Genomic DNA, 16659 nt, shown 5'->3' with positions numbered 1-16659 from the left:
CTATTTTCTGAAAGCAAGTTAACTGCATTCTCAACAGTAGCTCTTAGCATATCAGGAGGAATGTTACTGACATGTAGGCATTGCGATTTTACATAACCCGACAAACAGTTCTGTTTCAGAAACGATTAAAAACATTTTAAACCGATATGTTTCCATGTCTTATTTCATTTATCAATATTGCATACAGTGCATTTCTCTGCTGATGGTGAGTTTTTAACTTTTTTTTGCGGAAAATTAAATCCCATGACCACCTGTAACCTATTACCAAGTTTAATAACATTTTGTCCAGTAATTTGCCTTTTATGGCCATTTCAAAGTGGAACTTGAATTTTAAAGACCCTGTACATCAATTAATAATAATAATCACTCCAATTCAATAATAAGATGGGGCATTATAAGTGGTATCACAAAATTTTTTTTAGTAGCCATGGCTATCTAGGATTTGTCCAGCCCTGAACTTCTCACTCAAAGCTAATGCGTGTATATAAATGGACAGACTCATCGTCATCCATCTTTAAGTGGCAAAACCAGTTTTTTTCTTCAAAGGGATGTCTAATCAAAAAAAAGCATGATAAGGGAACAGGGATTGCTATCACGGTAATGCTGACATCACACTTCATTCAGAAGTGGCAGATAAGTCGGTCCTTTGGTTTAAGGAACCCTATACTCAAAGCAACTCTTAAAAATTTGAAAGATGATGAATAAGTAAACAAATTCATTAAAAATGTGCTTTTAAGGGGGGTCATTTGTGATTTGAAATGGAGGGAATCTTCACAATCATACTTTGCAAAGCATAAGTTGTGTCTGCTTGATGCAAGAATCACCAGTAATGCATGTGTGTGTGTAGCGTCCCAAAAAATATATCTACATTTTTGGGTGAATATCCAAGGTTTTGCGAGTTATTCGTTGGTAGCAATAATGTTTGTTTCTTATGCATGTCATAAGATTCATTCTTTTGTTGGATTTAGATAGGATTTTGATCGATAGATTAACCATGGAAAGAGCAATAGTGTGCAGTGTACTTCCCTTTTTTTCAGGCCTATACTTTTTTATTGGTATAAGTCATGTCTGAGTTTTTATGAGCTACAAATGTTTACTCACAATAACAGCTACAAGAAATGTTGTCGAGACATTTTGTGGCAGTCATCTGATTAAATTGTAAGATTTCTGAGCATGTTTTTCATTGGTATGCATGTATGGAAGGATTTTTATGCAAGTGGCTTGGAAATTGGATGAATTTTGTTTGTGCAAGCATGCATAATCATAACAGAAGGTGCATACCCATGTCAGTCCCCACGCTTGAGTGAGCTGTGCTCGATATATTGATGTTTTTTTGTTGTTTTCTTCCATAGACAAAGGTAGCCAAAACGAGCATTGCCTGAACTCAATGTATTCCAAGTACAAACTGGTTCTTGCAAAAGCCTACTTGTACTGTGTGGCGACAAAAGGAAAATTATGCATGACTGTCAATCTTGTAGTTACCAGGGCCTAGTTTCCTCACAAGTTAATTTTTGGATATACTTTTTAAGTTTCATAATTACAGGGTATTATATAGCACAAATTATGTATAATTACTATTAAAATAAATTCTGAAGTATGTTGTGGCATTTGCCCACTTTTCTTCTTCATCAGGGTATTTGGGGGGGCCTTAGGCAGGCACATGCCTTTTTTGCTCATGCAAAAAACAGGCCCTGGCAGTCTTAACTGTGTATCCGCCGTTAGATGCGAATCAATTCTGTTCTAAATCGTGTTAAAAAGTATTTTCGTTTTGAAAAAAATAAAAAAACCTCAAAACAAGTAAATCCACTTTTGATGATAGATGGCGATAATTGAACGTATATAAAAAAACTCTTCTAGAAATCCATAATATCTTGGCATCACAAATGAACACTACTTTCCTAAGAGAAATGTTAATGCATACACTCCATTCTAATGAACGTGACCATACATATATTAAAAAACCATTCGCAAGCAATCAATGCAAATAAAAAAACAAGAAATTTAAAGAAAAAATGTTTTTAATTCCTTCAGCACAAAGTAAAACACGACGATTACAGCACTGAGGGGCCACTGAGACACATCCTTTGACATAAACCATAAAGTTCGGGGACACGAAATGACAATTCAACGTCAATTATTTTGTAATTTTTTTTTTGTTTTTCTATTGCTCTAATACACTTTTTTTATCATTCCGCCAATCAGAATTGGCGATATGGACAACTCATATATATATAATCATATAATACATTCGCATTGATATCAATCAATATATGTATACATGCAAAAACGCATTGCGTTTTCAAACACAAAAAAAAATTTACTCACGACACGATGCACTAAGGCTGGGCATCAAATTAAAAAGTAATCTGTACAGAATAATAATTATAATAGTAATCCATAGGCCCAATTGGTTATCGGTAGAAACAGATATGTGTGAAAAAACTGCGGTACAATGCCTATACACAATTTTTTTTTTAAATATATACAATTCTTTCAACAATTGTTTTCTATATCGATTATTTGAACATTGTCACATATTAGATTTAACATGGTAAATATAATGCAAGGTGCGTGTAGAAAAAGAATGGGCCCCCATTTATAACACTTCATACAACAATTCTATATGACGTATGTGTAAAAACATTCTTTTTTTATAATCCATAATCAGCCCGAATATGTATAATATTTTTGTAAAGCTTCGCTATTTATAGTATAAAAAAATGCAGTGACACTCGAAGCGAAAAAAAACTACAGTAGCACTGACCGTTGCTCGTGTTTATTTTCACTATAGCGTTTATACGTTTCACAAGGCTAAAACTTCACCATAAAACGATGAAGTTACAACATGTCACACATTAAAAACATCCACACAAAAAATGGTAATAGTGTAGTAACTAAATATAAATGCCTTTTCGAGTCCCGTAAATTAGTTTTCAGTGTCATCGAGTTGAAAAAATACTTGTATGAAATGCCCTACCGAATAATACAAGAACGAAACACAATACATAATTCACAGGACAGTTATTATATTATAATAATTACAGGACAAAATAATTATAATTATTACAGGGCAAGATAAATATGCATACCTGAAAAACATGGTTGGCATTTAGTGGCATCGTGTCCAAGCTCGAGAAGAGAGGAAAGTTCTAAAATTAGACCCGAAACGCCAATGATACTTCATTGAAATCACTCTGCTAACCATTTCCTCAATTATCATCATTTTTATATGATTTCCTCTGTAAAACCGGAGCGTCAACAACAAAATAGCTACGTCACTGGGATGGGATAATCATTTAACAAGCTGCCAGAATTCTTAATTTAACCCTTTGATACGGATATAATGATTTCCCCTGTTTGAACACTTAAAATTAGATTTGAAATGTCAGTGATACTTCATTGACACCACTCAGCTAACGATTTCCTCAATTAGGGATTATTTTTGTTTTAACGGTAAAATGGGTATCCAACATGAAATAGCTACACCACTGGTATGAAATAATTTTGCACAAGCTGCCAGAACATATAAAATTCATGAGAGCGACCAGTACGATAGGAGACAGCTATTCAAGTCCATTAGATTTGTAAATATGGCTACTGGAGTAGGCAAAGTTGCATTGCGAATTACCTTGGCTATGATGTCGAAGATATTGTCCGCATGAACTAAATCAAGTAATTTCCCAAAATTCTGGTTAAGTACGCCACCGTCTCCAACCTTGCCGAGACTAGTCCAAGATACCTCTCTCGGCTAATGTTTGTTTGCTTCACAAATTACCAAATATTTCTATATCTTTTTCTCTGAAAAACCGGGATATCCACAACAAAATAGCTGGACCACTGGTATAGAGTAATAATTTTTTACACAAGCTGCCAGAACTTTATAATTTAAAGAAACACCCATGAGAGCTGCCAGTATGGTAGGAGACAGTCGAACAATGTTAGATGATTCGTTGAGAAGAAAAATTGCAGGACAAATCACCTGAGTCATCGAGGATATCATCCATCTACATTTCTCTCTCTCTTGTTTCCACAGTCATTACTCAAAAACCCATTAAGTACGTCACTGTCTCTCAGACCTTACTAATCGAGACCAGTCCAGGTTTGCATCACGCCCAATAGAAGGACTGGACAATGTCTCAAATCAACCATATCCATGAGATCTGGCAAATGGACGAGTACATCCCAACAACCTAACCAAAAACATTTACAGTCAAAAAACCAGCTGCCCATTGATGTAAAATGCCCATACAAGTTGTTACATGCATACTTGTAAAATTGTGCAAATACCTCAAACATGACAATGTTGTCATGTCGAGCTGATGTGGCAACAGCTACAGTTAGAAAATTACAAACCAGATCAAGCAGGATAGCATTAATGTATTGGTGCATTTAGATTGCTCCGCCGATCTTACGTAGATGAGTTAGAATCAATATTTTCATAGGTGCATTGATCAGGCCGAGGATTCACAATGCTGTTAAGATTGCCCAGGAATCAAGATGTTTTACCTGAAAGCAACTATTTTTTTTAATCTCCAACTCAGTCACGTATACAGTGGAACCTCCATAATAAAACTCCCTAGTTAGCTGACACTTACTGTTAATGGACACTTTCGAAATCTGTGGAACAAGTCCTCAATGTATTTCGCTATATAGGGTGTCCTGTAAGTGCTAATGCAGCCTTATCTCATCAACCATCCATTGTAGAGATACGATTCCAATTTAAAAGGCGTTCAAAAATTACCCTGTACCAGTTTAGGGAGTGAAAATAGTGTCCCAAAATAAAAAAAAATCTAAATTTTTCTACGGTTCCCCCCTTTGTCTTCTAGTTATGAGATAACAGCAAAAAACGGTAATAGACAGCGCTCCTTTCCCTCATTTATGCTGCCTTTCCCAACTTTTCTCCGATTTTTGAATTCAAATATCTCAGCGAATGAGAATCTCTTAGAAAAACTTGGATTTTGTTTCTTTTTTTTGCCTCAGGAGAGACAAGGCAACTTTCTAATTGGAAGTTAGGGGATGGGGACCGTGTAAAAATTTAATTTATTTTGTGGCACACTGTATTTTCACTCTCAAAACTGGTACAGGTTAATTTTTGACGACCGACGGACGGTTGATGAGATAAAGACCACATTAGCACTTACAGGGCAGACACCCCGTATGTTAACATTACACTTGACACTACAACTAAAGGTGGTTAATGGACAAAAAAATTGTCAGTCCGTTATTGAGAGGCTTCAGTGTATCCTACCGACTTCATCCACATTATGGCCCCTGAATAAAGAATAACTGAAGATTATATAACTTCCCTACACCACGAAAATGAGTATCCTGACCCCATAACCGACTGAAACAGAAATGACTACTCAGTCTGAACACAATTTTCGCGTCGAGTCATGGGAGAAGTCAGGTGAACATATGAGAGAGATCCATTCACCATATAGTTCAAAACAAAAATATTTTCGTAAATGCCCTTACAAAAAATGTTTGATTACAAGCTACTTCAAAACAGTTCGTAAGAAAATAATTGCATGTAATAAAGGAGAGGGAAAAACGACTAGTAAACCAAAAATGATACAAAAACTAAAGAAAGCCCTAGTTACAGGCATTTAAAAATGAAGTCAATATCGTGATTACTCAATCGTCAATCAAATTAAAATAATTCCATTTAAAATTTCTTGAAGTTTTGAGATCGTGGTGGGGATATCTCAAATAAGGATCACAAGCACCGTCTATATGACCATCATCAGATGAACACCACCCATATGGCAAGTCTAACATATATGCTCAAATAGGTACAATACTAGATTGATGTGCCAATCTAGGCCATGGGAGCACGAAATCAAGCTTTGAGCTCTCCCGGAAGAGCTTCAGAGAGATGGTTTTTTTTTTAAGATTTAAATTTGAAAGTAGGTCTCACTTAAGCAAGACCTTTTTTATTGATAGCTAACGAGTTCAAAATCGGGCGCCAGTATCGAGCGCTTTTGGGCATTTTCAGTGAGCATAGCGGTACTCACGAGCAACATGTTGATGGTGCCTGCCTGCTTGAAATGATAGAAAAGGGGTTTCTCAATACAGATTAGATATATTTCATTTTTGTTCCCTATAAATGACATTTATGCATGCAAGACCATAGCCAGATTACACTCAGGCTGATTCAGCAAAGGGATCGAAACATCATACCCCTAGATTATAAACATGAGACAAAGCGGGAAACTAAGTCGTATGTGTGACTTAGACCGGTCGTCCATTGGTTAGCGACTTGAAGCGATACACCAGTCGCGCGCTGTTGTTCCTATTCGCAAGACTGATCCCATTGCACAGAAAGTAAGAAAACGTCATCGACTGCAAACGATCTTGAGCGAGTGACATCCACAGACGAGCGAAGAATCGCGATGACTCCGCTTCGCTTGGGAACATACGCGTCTTGTATTATCTGCGCATGTGCAGTATGGTTTTTTCTTCAGCGATATCGCTCCGCGTTTTGTTTTTTCTCCTTCCTTCAGTCTCTCCGTACAGACGAATTGCGCACGTGAGCATGAAAGCTGAAATTTCGTGATTGCCGTTTATGGGTTGTGATGGTAAGTAGTAATCGATTATATAGAATTATTTATTTATTTACGACAACAACGCTTTCTCCGAGTTTGTGTCAGATGTCTCATTAAGTATGGACTGGATACATTTTCAGAATTTTCAGGTTTTTCAATATTTGCTCAAGATTGTTGAACCAACAATTTCGTCTGCATATAGAGTGCAGTCGTGAATTCAGTAGCGTGTAAAGGTCGCTTTCAATGGACGACGTCAGACACCCTTTGTCGCCGGACTCAATGCCGACTGCTGTCGCTCACGTCGCATGTTGTCGCTTCCAGTGAACGACCAGCCAAAGTCAGACACTTAGACATCAAAACTGCAAAGACCCACAGTGTTCGACCAGAGCGTCTCGATATTTACAGTGATGTTATCAAAAACATGTCTTTTATCCCAGTCTTAGTACGCAGCTTTAGCTCTTAGACATTACTAGAAACCCACAGCAATTTAACCATAAGTCCAACTTTAGACACTTGGAGATCTTCAAGATCCATACCCGTCTTGTCTTTACTGTATTACCATAAAAAACAGCCATGTATTTGTGATACGATGTCCCTTAGACATGCGACAAACTTAGACGCATCATAATCTTTAAGCGCAACCTTCAGAAACTGTATCGTAGGGACAGTTCCATCGCAACATTTGGCTACAGCCCGAATGAGAAAATAAATGTCCAAATATTAATAATAATTGGAAGTTTAGACTCTAGATGGCGTTGAATATTGAAAAAAGTTATACTAATTATTGATGTTTTTGACACTGGTAATTGTCTAGAAAAAAAAGATAATTATGTATTGGACATTGAAAAAATTGGCGATGAAACATAAAAAAAGAACACGCGACGTTCTTCGATTGGCGATTCTAATAGTTCAAAGTAGAAATTCGTCATACACTGATTCAGGCACAAAAACATCACTGAAGAGTCCGTAAACACACACGCAGCGAGAAAGTGTGAAGAAATAAAATGTTCGCTCTAGTTTCCCCCCTTTGGTTGTAAAGGGGGTGGACAAAACGAAAGAGTGCAGAAAAATTATATTAAAAAATAATAATTATTATAAAACGAACTAAGTCTTTTTCTTTGGCGGTCCAAGGCACGTCCTGATGCCTATTCATAAAGAGACCCAACAGTTTTGTTTTTTGTTTAATTGAAGATTTTAAGTTTCCCCGCGTTATGGCGGCACTGGTGGCATGTAAGGTGGCGGTTGCCTGTAGGTCGGTGTGCCCTTCGGTCTAGAGTTCTTACTGTCCCTGTTCGTGGTGAAAGGTGGAGGCGGCTGATAGGGTGGCGATGGATCTACGTGCATGTCCGCGTTTGTGTTCCTGGCGTTTGTCTGCTCGATCCGGTCAAGTTGTGGGGTGGAGTCGCGGCTACTGGCCGACGACCGGAGGTAGTCCGGTGGTGCCAGTGGCGGCTTCTCCTCTTTCATGATGACCGGAGGTTTGGCCGGATCCGGTTTGTCCTCCATCTCGTCGCCGAAGATGACCGGAGCCCTGTTGCCGATGAAGGTGTTGTTGTCCTGCATGGTCATCTTCCCCTTGCGTTTGCGCTTGTAGAGGAAGCACGCGACCATCGCCGCAATGATCAGCATGACCGCGATCACCACCGCTGGGATTATGGTGGTGATGTAGATGTCGTCGTCGCTGGTGACGGCCGGGGGAGCTCTCTCGATTGGTGCGGGAGTCGTCACCGTGACAGACGTTGGAGTGAATTCGCCCAAGCAGATACCGAGAGGCATGGCGTCGGCTTTAATGATCTTGAATTCTGGGGTCATGGACTCGACCAGTTTCGATGACAGGGTGTTGTTGTCGTTGAAGATGTTCTTGACTAGTTTCCGGATGGTCCTCGCTGGACAAGGATCATGCGGTAGGGTGTTGTTGGTCCAGGCGTAGACGACCGAGCCTTTGCTTATGGAATTGACAGTTATGTACCTGGGATCAGGATCGTCGAACAATTTGGCTAATTTCCAAGCCACGAGCACTTTTTGGCTGATGTCACGACTGAAGTTGTCGTAGTCAGCGTCAATGTGCAGACTGAATTCGACAATCCATCGCTTAGGCGGCCTGGGATGGACTTCAATGACGAACACGTCGTTCACTTGGCGACCACTGCTGTCCATTGCGACCAGCTGGTATTCGTGTCGACCAGCATCGTTTTCGAATGGCAGCCCGTAGAGTTCTTGGGATTTCGGATCGAACTGCACCCAAGAGGACTTTGGCGGCCTCATACTTTCTATGGTGAGGAACGACAGGGTAAGATACCTAGTGCTGCCGTCTTCGAAGTCATAGAAGGTGTCATCAGGCACCTTGAAACGCAGGATCTCACCCACGGTTGTATTGATCCTCTCGATCGGATTTCTAAGCATGGGTTCGAAATTGGAATGCGTTGACGAAGTTGTGGATCCCGGACTGTGGCAAACACCCAAAAGATTAACCTCGGCGCTGAGGATTTTGAAATCGGGACCCATCGCTTTCTTGAAAGGTTTGCTGACCTCCTTGTCTTCATCTATCAGCTTGCTCGTCAGCTGCGATATCTCCTCGTTTGGACATGGATAAGCAGACAGAGAATCGTTCGTCCAGCTTATGATGCCAGGTTCGCTCTGGACAGATTGAACGGCGATGTGGGTCTCGTTTCGGTCGCCGAAGTACTTCGCCAATTTCCTGACAAATTCAATGTTCCAGTCTATTGTGATGGGATATTGCCACTTGTTGTACTTCAAGTTGACGGTGTATTCATGGTGCCTGGCCCTAGCAGACTGGTGCTGCCAAACGTGGATCTCCAGCCTGTCGTTGGCTGTGGCACCTTCGCTGTCCATGGCTTCGAGAATGAATTCGTATTTGCCAATGTGGTCTTCTAGGGGCAAAGCATACAGCATTTGCTTCTCGGGGTCGAACTGTATCCAAGAGTTCTGTTGGATGGATGTCCTCTCTGACGTGAGGAACAGCAGTTTTAGGTTGCTGGTGTCACCATCTTCAAGATCGACGAAAGTGCCACGAGGAATGACATAGCGCCAAACTTTCCCGGCAACCATCAGCAACTTCTTGATGCGCCTTTCGATCGTAGGTTTGAAATTTGGTGTGCCCGGTGGCTTCTTGGTTTTCTCGACGACGACCTGACTCTTCGTGGGTTTTATTTCTGGTGGCGAGACATCCGTCACTGTCACAGAAGTGCCAATCGAAGGAGTTTCGGTGGCGCTCAGCATTGGAGTGGGTGTTGTCACCGAGGGCAAGAGACTGTCTATGGGAGTGTATTCCTCGGGGAAGTACCTACTGGGCATCAGCTCATCGACAGAGCTCGGGTACACGTACTTCGTAGGTCTGTCTGGAACAACAACGGGTGTACCGGCGAACGGCGTTGCCACTCGATGGTGGTGATGGTGATTCATGGTTGGTGATATCGTCATCTGCGGAGATTCTAAGGGACGGTAATGACCTACCCGTTCGTGACCGGGTTCGCCGTGGTGATGCCTGTGATGGTGGGACGGCTGGGTGAACACCGGAGACGCCATGGTCGGTACCACCCTGGATTCCGGGGTGATGGTATCGTCAGTGGCCTCGAGTTCATCCACGCGTTCGGTAAACAATGGGAAGTGAGTCGGCAGGACGCCGGGGACCGGAGTCCCCCAGTTGTTGGCCTGCCTCTTGATCCTTCTGGCCGTTTTCGGAAACACGCTGGTCACCTGCCAGCCAATGATGCTGTGCCCGATGGCGTCCGCGAGGGTACCGTCCTCGGCCGACTTCTCGAGCAGGTTGATCGGCTCCTTATGTTCCGAGGCGATGGTCATCGAACAGCCGACGTGCCACTGGACGATGGCGCCGTCTTTCAGCTGCTCCCTTGCGTTGCCCGGCCCGGCAAGCATCGCGTTGCCATCGAAGGTCTGGCCTTCTCCCTTACTGGCGAGCTTAAGCATCCTGAGAGGTAGATTGAGGAACTTTGAAGCGGATTCCAGGATCCTTGTCCTGTTCGTCGTGGTGAGTTCGTCGATGTCCATGTCGACGACGAGCGAAGCAAGCGTCTGCGGCTCACCGTTTCTGCATCTGGATATGAGCTCTCCCGTCTCTGGTCTCCGTACGTCTGAGGATTCTTCGACGACTTCGACGGAGAACACGTCTTTGGCAATTTGAGATTTACCTGCGCATTGGCAAAAAGAAAGGACATGAGTACATTATCGCTGAAAAATACAACAAATAACCTACATTGATTATAATTTCAAATCCAAGTGCCTAACCGCTCGGTGAAGGGACTTTCAATTAATTAGAATTAAGTGCTCACCTTGTGCACCACCAGCGTATCCCAAAGCCTTCACACTGATGTAATACTGTCCGATGTCTTTGTTGAGGGGTACGCCACTGAAAGTGCGCGTTGCTTCGTCGAATTCCAGCCACGTGGGTAAACTACTCTCACCGGCTTCAGCAACCTGCAACAAAAAGACAATCTTAATGATCACAATCTTACTATCGACAGCAATAATAATTTCTCATAATCTGTTAAAAAAGTCATAAAAAAACAATGTTTTTTAACATTGAAAAATTCAGAAAATTGAATAAGTGGAAAGGATCTTGCATTCCATAACCATGGGATATAGTTTCGATTGCTCCATAAACATTGATATAGTTTCAATCGTTCTACAAACACTGATATTGTTACAATCGTTCCATGTAAACACTGATATTGTTTTTATTCCCAAAACTGCAGATTTAAATTCAGTGGCTCCTTAAATATTGATACTGTTTTAATAGTTCCATGAACATCCATGTTGTTTCAACAGTTCCTTAAAACGCAAATATTAATTCAATGGTTCCATAAACATTGATTAGTTTTTGAACTTTTTTTTTTTAATTTCCTCAAACTCAGATATTAGTTCAACGCTCCATAAATATTGGTATTGTTTCAATAAACATTATATTAGCTAGTTCGTTAACCACTGTTATTGTTTCATAGAGTTCCATAAACATTAAAATTGTTTCACTTCCCTAATACGCACATTTTAACTTAATGGCTCCATAAATATTGATATAGTTTCAGCAGTTATAGTCCTCCGACCACGAGATGAACTTTCGCTGCGTTATGTCACGTCACGTCGGATGATTTTATTCAATTTTTTTTTTTTTTTTTGGTAAAACGATTGCACATCGAGAAAAGTTCATCAGTGACTGAGCTTTCACGATTGGCATGTCCTTCTAGGATAAAATAGAATCGTTTGACGTGACGTGACGTGACGTGCCGTAGCCAAATCTCATCTCGTGGTAGGAGGACTATACACAAACATTGATATTCGTCTCCTAGATAATAAAATTGTTATTGCTCTACAGTTCAATAAATATTATTCATTTCAATGGTTCCCAATCATAAACGCAGATATTGATTGTCCATAAACATTAATGTTGTTTAAATAGTTCCATAAACATTGATATTGTTTGAATAGTTCCATGAACATTGATATTGTTTAAATAAATCCATAAACATTGATATTGTTCGAATAGTTCCATAAACATTGATGTTGTTTCAATATCGCTTCATAAACATTGATACTAATTCAATTCCCTAAAACGCAGATGTTAATTCCACGGCTCAATAAATATTGATAGTTTCAATAACTTCATAAACATTTATGTTGTTTTTAATAGTTCCAATCAATCGATACTATTTCATAGTTCCATAAACAATGATATTGTTTCAAATCCCTAAACAGAGGATATCAATTCAACAGCTCCATGAATAGATATTATTTAACGGTTCAATAAAACTCAAATATTAATCTAAGGACTCTACTAAACACGGAATTTTTTAGTATTCAGCAAGGGCACGAAGGTTATAAAATGCTAAAGAATGAATGTGAATCATACCACATACATAAAGAGTCACTACAAAAGTGTGGGAAGCACAAACAGTGACAAGACATGACCCAGACGCTTTAACAAGACGCAAAAAACAAACAAAAACAGCTTGCGAAGGTGAAGAAAGGTTATTGAAAACTTCAATAACCATCGCCCTAATATCAGTCATCACCGCAATTAAATATACACATATTTTTTGAATGCAATAAAGTTATGAGGTCACTTCCAGGCAAACGTCGACGCTAAAAAAAAAACGCATTGCACCATCCTACGCGTTCTAGTCCTATGGATAAACACATGTCCCACCAGCCATTATCTTCTCTCATTGCACGTGGTTCCTTTCAGAAAGTCTCTTATAGAAAAAAAAGGGAGAATCAAAAATAACACGTCCCAGGGTTTTTCTTTGGGGCCCATTGTGTGTGCCAAGTTTTTTCAAGGCGTGGCAAGACTTTCTTTTTTATGCATCCACTCGACACACACACTCTATATAAATGTCATGTGAAATCGGCATATTTGGTTAGTTTCGGAATAATACGGAGGTCTCGATAAAGATATCTTTGTATGCAGGAGAATCAGAACTGAACGTTATTGATTGTGTTAACCGCTTTTCACCACGTTTAAGGTGTGGCGAATTATCTCAGTCATCTCCTTTATTAGTGTCTTGATGAAACTAGGTTATGTTTAACGATCGAAATTTCTCAGCTCTTGAATAAGATACTATCGTGGCCCCACATCTTGGTACAGGGGCTTCTAGGCTGGAATCTTTTCCGGGCGTCCGGTCAGACTTTTCATAGGTCCTTCTATAGTTAATTTATAGAGTGGAAAAGCAAAAAATGATGAGAATTGTACCGGACCCCGTCAGCCCAACCATTGTGGGTTCCACGGATATCACTATGCTACACAGGACTGGTATTACGAGTTCGGAAGTCTCAACGATTTTTTGGGTGAACAAAATTTAAATACAAAATTGTGGGGGGGGGGGGGCGTAACGTGTATGGGCGGAGATACGGGGCCCTCAAAAGACGGTGGAATCCTGCCGATCAGATCTACATGCAGTCCAGGCCACTGGACGTGCATGGGCGGAGCCCTCAAAAGACGGTGGAATCCTGCCGATCAGAACTACATGCTGTCCCATAAATTCGTAAATGCAGTCCAGGCCGCTGGACGTGCATGGGCGGAGATACGGGGCCCTAACAAGACGGTGGAATCCTGCCGGTCAGAACTACATGCTGTCCTATAAATTCGTAAATACAGTCCAGGCCGCCGGACGTGCATGGGCGCAGATACGGGGCCCTAACAAGACGGTGGAATCCTGCCGGTCAGAACTACAAGCTGTCCTATAAATTCGTAAATACGGTCCAGGCCGCTGGACGTGCATGGGCGGAGATACGGTGCCCTCAAAAGACGGTGGAATCCTGCCGATCAGAACTACATGCTGTCCCATCAATGTCCCATCATCCAGAAAAAAAATGTATGCATAAATGTTTAAGAAAATCCCAAATTGATGAAGGGAATAACTTCAAAAGCAAAGAAATATGTACATAGTATTAAGAGAATTCCGAACTAATGTGAGAGAAATAATTTCAGGATCCGAGAAAATTGAAAATTGATGAAAGAAATAATTTCCAAATTGAAGAAAAGTGACAGATGGGAAATAAAATTATTTTTATAATCAAAGACAGTTCTGAATTCATGTGAAAATAATTTCATAAGGGGCTGTTTAAGTATTACGTCAACAGATTTTTAGCCATTTTGACACCCCCCCCCACCCACCTTTTCTGCAAAATTTCATCTCTGCCCCTCCCCCAAAAGACGATCAGAAATTTACTTTTTTTCACGCAAAAAATATTTTTTTTAAATAAAAATTTCGGCAGAAAATACCTTTATATGTTATTGCAATCAATTTCTGTTAATTTCAATGCTATTCAAAAGGCTAAGAACTCAAAATTTCTTTTTTAAGAAATTTCACTGCGACGCACCCCCATGCTAAACTCTTGGTCCGTGGACCATATGTGGCCCTCGGAGTTATCTCGCGTGGCCCGACACCTCAAATTTAATGAAGTAAACGGCGCATTCACAGATCGCTTAAGTGCTTAAGTAACCCGTGGCACAATTCCAGAGCATTTAAGCGGCCCATGGCACATTTTCATATCTATCAAGTAGGTCCGTGCACATGCACGAACCACTTAAGCGATCCGTGCCCAGTTCCAGAACACTCAGGTGGTCCTTGGCGCATTTAGAAATCTCTTGAGTGACACGTTCACAGAGCCACATAGAGCGCTTAAGCGACCCTCAGTGCAGTTCTACATCGATCAAGTTACCCACGGCACATTCCCAGGTCACTTAAGTAATCTGGGAATGTGTGTGTGCATAATTACGGATTACTTCAGTGACGCCTGGCATAGTTCCAGAGCACTTAAGCGACCTGCTATACATTTCTAGAGAACTTGAGCGTCCCGGACACGTTTCCACATCACTTGAAGGATCTCTGCAGAATATTTAGAAATCAATAAAGTGGCTCTGTAGAGGACTTATCAATAGAAAGAATGTTAGTTCAGGTACCCACAAACTAGTTAAATGTTCTTCCCCATTTTTAGAACACTGAGTAAGATGCCGTTAAGAATATCTCATATTTTTATAAAGGGTGGTTTATGACGTAAGCATTATTCAAACCCCCCCCCCCGTCAGCAAAGCCGAAACTCCCCCCCCGCCCCCACCATCGATGCTGACGCAATACTTGAATGACACCCCCCCCCCCCTAGTAGTATAGTCGAATACCATTTTAACGAATACCGTCATAGCGAAAATCTCGTTTTAACGAACACTTTTCTTAATCCTCCAGATAGGTTTACGTAGGGAAAATACAAACACCTGGAATTCCTTTATACCGAAGTGATTTCTCCAGCCTCTTGGAGTTCCTTATAACGGGATTCGACTGTAGTACCATAAACTCGTAGTTTGAAAATTCATAAAAATTGAAGGGATTTGGTACATTTGAATGTGCTTTGCGAAAAGATTCTTCTCACACGAAATGGGATTTTCTTTGTACAGAAAAAAAAAAAATTAGTTCAAATTTTTGTCCATAAAAGGCATTGGACGAAAGCAAAATCACTGGAAATATGCAAATCAGAGTCCTATAAATGTGTGCGATTTTCAGTTCATTTCTGAACTTTTCTGTTATTGGCACTTACATAAGATTGTCAGTGATGTTGACATAGGTGGATGAAGCACTACTGATGAAAGAAGTTGTTTTATCTCCGGCACGAATCGGCGGCTGAAGCTTTACGAACGTTTCGGACACAGAAGAGCTTGAAGAAAGCTTTAGGTCCAATCACTACTGCCTGTATTTCGTACAGCGCCCCTCTATCGACGAAAATTTGAACCAATTTTTAACCCTTAAAAAAAATCTCCTTTCGTGAGAATAACCTTTTCCACAATCGCATTCAAATATACCAATTCCTTCGATTTTTATGAATTTTTAAACTGTATTTACAAATTTATGGATCTGTATCTAGTAGGCTTTGGCTGTACACGAAAGACGAGAAGTTTGAGAGTACTCAGACACACAAGCTTCAGCAGAGAGGCTTAGCGAGCTATAGCCCAGGGTGGCAAATTTGAGGAATGAGTGGCCAAGAAAGTTAGTAGAGTGGGAGAGAAGGGCGGCAAAATCTGTATGAACTTCAATAAATCCGCCTCCGCTTGGACAGCAAGAGGCTAGGTCAATGAGTGATCTAGCGAGTTCGTAAGCAAGAGTGACAGAAAGTATGAATGGCCTGGCCTATATAATGGGTGACCAAGAGCGTGAGCAAGAATGACCAAAAGAGTGAGCTAGAGAATATGCAAGCTTGTGAATGATCAAAAGAGTGATGCAGAGCAGAGCGGGTGCATGCATGTAAATAACCAAAAGAGTGATCTAGAGCAGTGGTTCTCAACCTTTGGAAGCCCGCGGCCAAGTTTCATTTGTTTTTGTAAGTGGAAGGCCCGGTCAAGCACATGATTAACGGAACACGAATGGCGGAAAAGGAAACGGCAGATCAGTCGCGGCATGGTATGAATGATGTCACGGCCCGGCGGTTCAGAAACACTGATCTAGAGCACGTGTAAACAGTAAAAAAAAATGGCCTATAAAGCAAGGAACCAAAACAGTGCAAGAATGTGAGTGACCAAAACAGTGTGCAAGAATGTGAACGCACAAGAGTGACTTAGCGCGTGTGAGCATCGGAGCGACCAAAAGAGTGC

The 16659-nt window shown here is 40.8% G+C and overlaps 1 protein-coding gene across 2 annotated transcripts in view; it reads right to left on the bottom strand.

Annotated features, from left to right (window-relative positions):
* Positions 1 to 2000: 2000 nt before the first annotated feature.
* The window catches only part of LOC149066208 (dystroglycan 1-like), a 123680-nt gene continuing 109021 nt past the window's right edge, over positions 2001 to 16659 (bottom strand). For both annotated transcript variants that reach the window (XM_089253231.1, XM_089253232.1), the window contains exons 3-4: positions 10856 to 11000; positions 2001 to 10714 (exon numbers count right to left, since the gene is read on the bottom strand). In XM_089253231.1, coding sequence (XP_089109357.1) covers positions 7755 to 10714; positions 10856 to 11000 — 3105 coding nt within the window. In that variant the 3' untranslated portion in view covers positions 2001 to 7754. The remainder of the gene's footprint in view (positions 10715 to 10855; positions 11001 to 16659) is intronic.

Source organism: Pholcus phalangioides, unplaced genomic scaffold (assembly GCF_987345545.1).
Source record: "Pholcus phalangioides strain wild (caught in Gottingen) unplaced genomic scaffold, Ppha-v1.0 ptg000032l_1, whole genome shotgun sequence".
Classification (NCBI taxonomy): domain Eukaryota; kingdom Metazoa; phylum Arthropoda; class Arachnida; order Araneae; family Pholcidae; genus Pholcus; species Pholcus phalangioides.
Note: the sequence above shows the minus strand (reverse complement) of the source record. Positions and strands in the feature narration are given on the sequence as shown.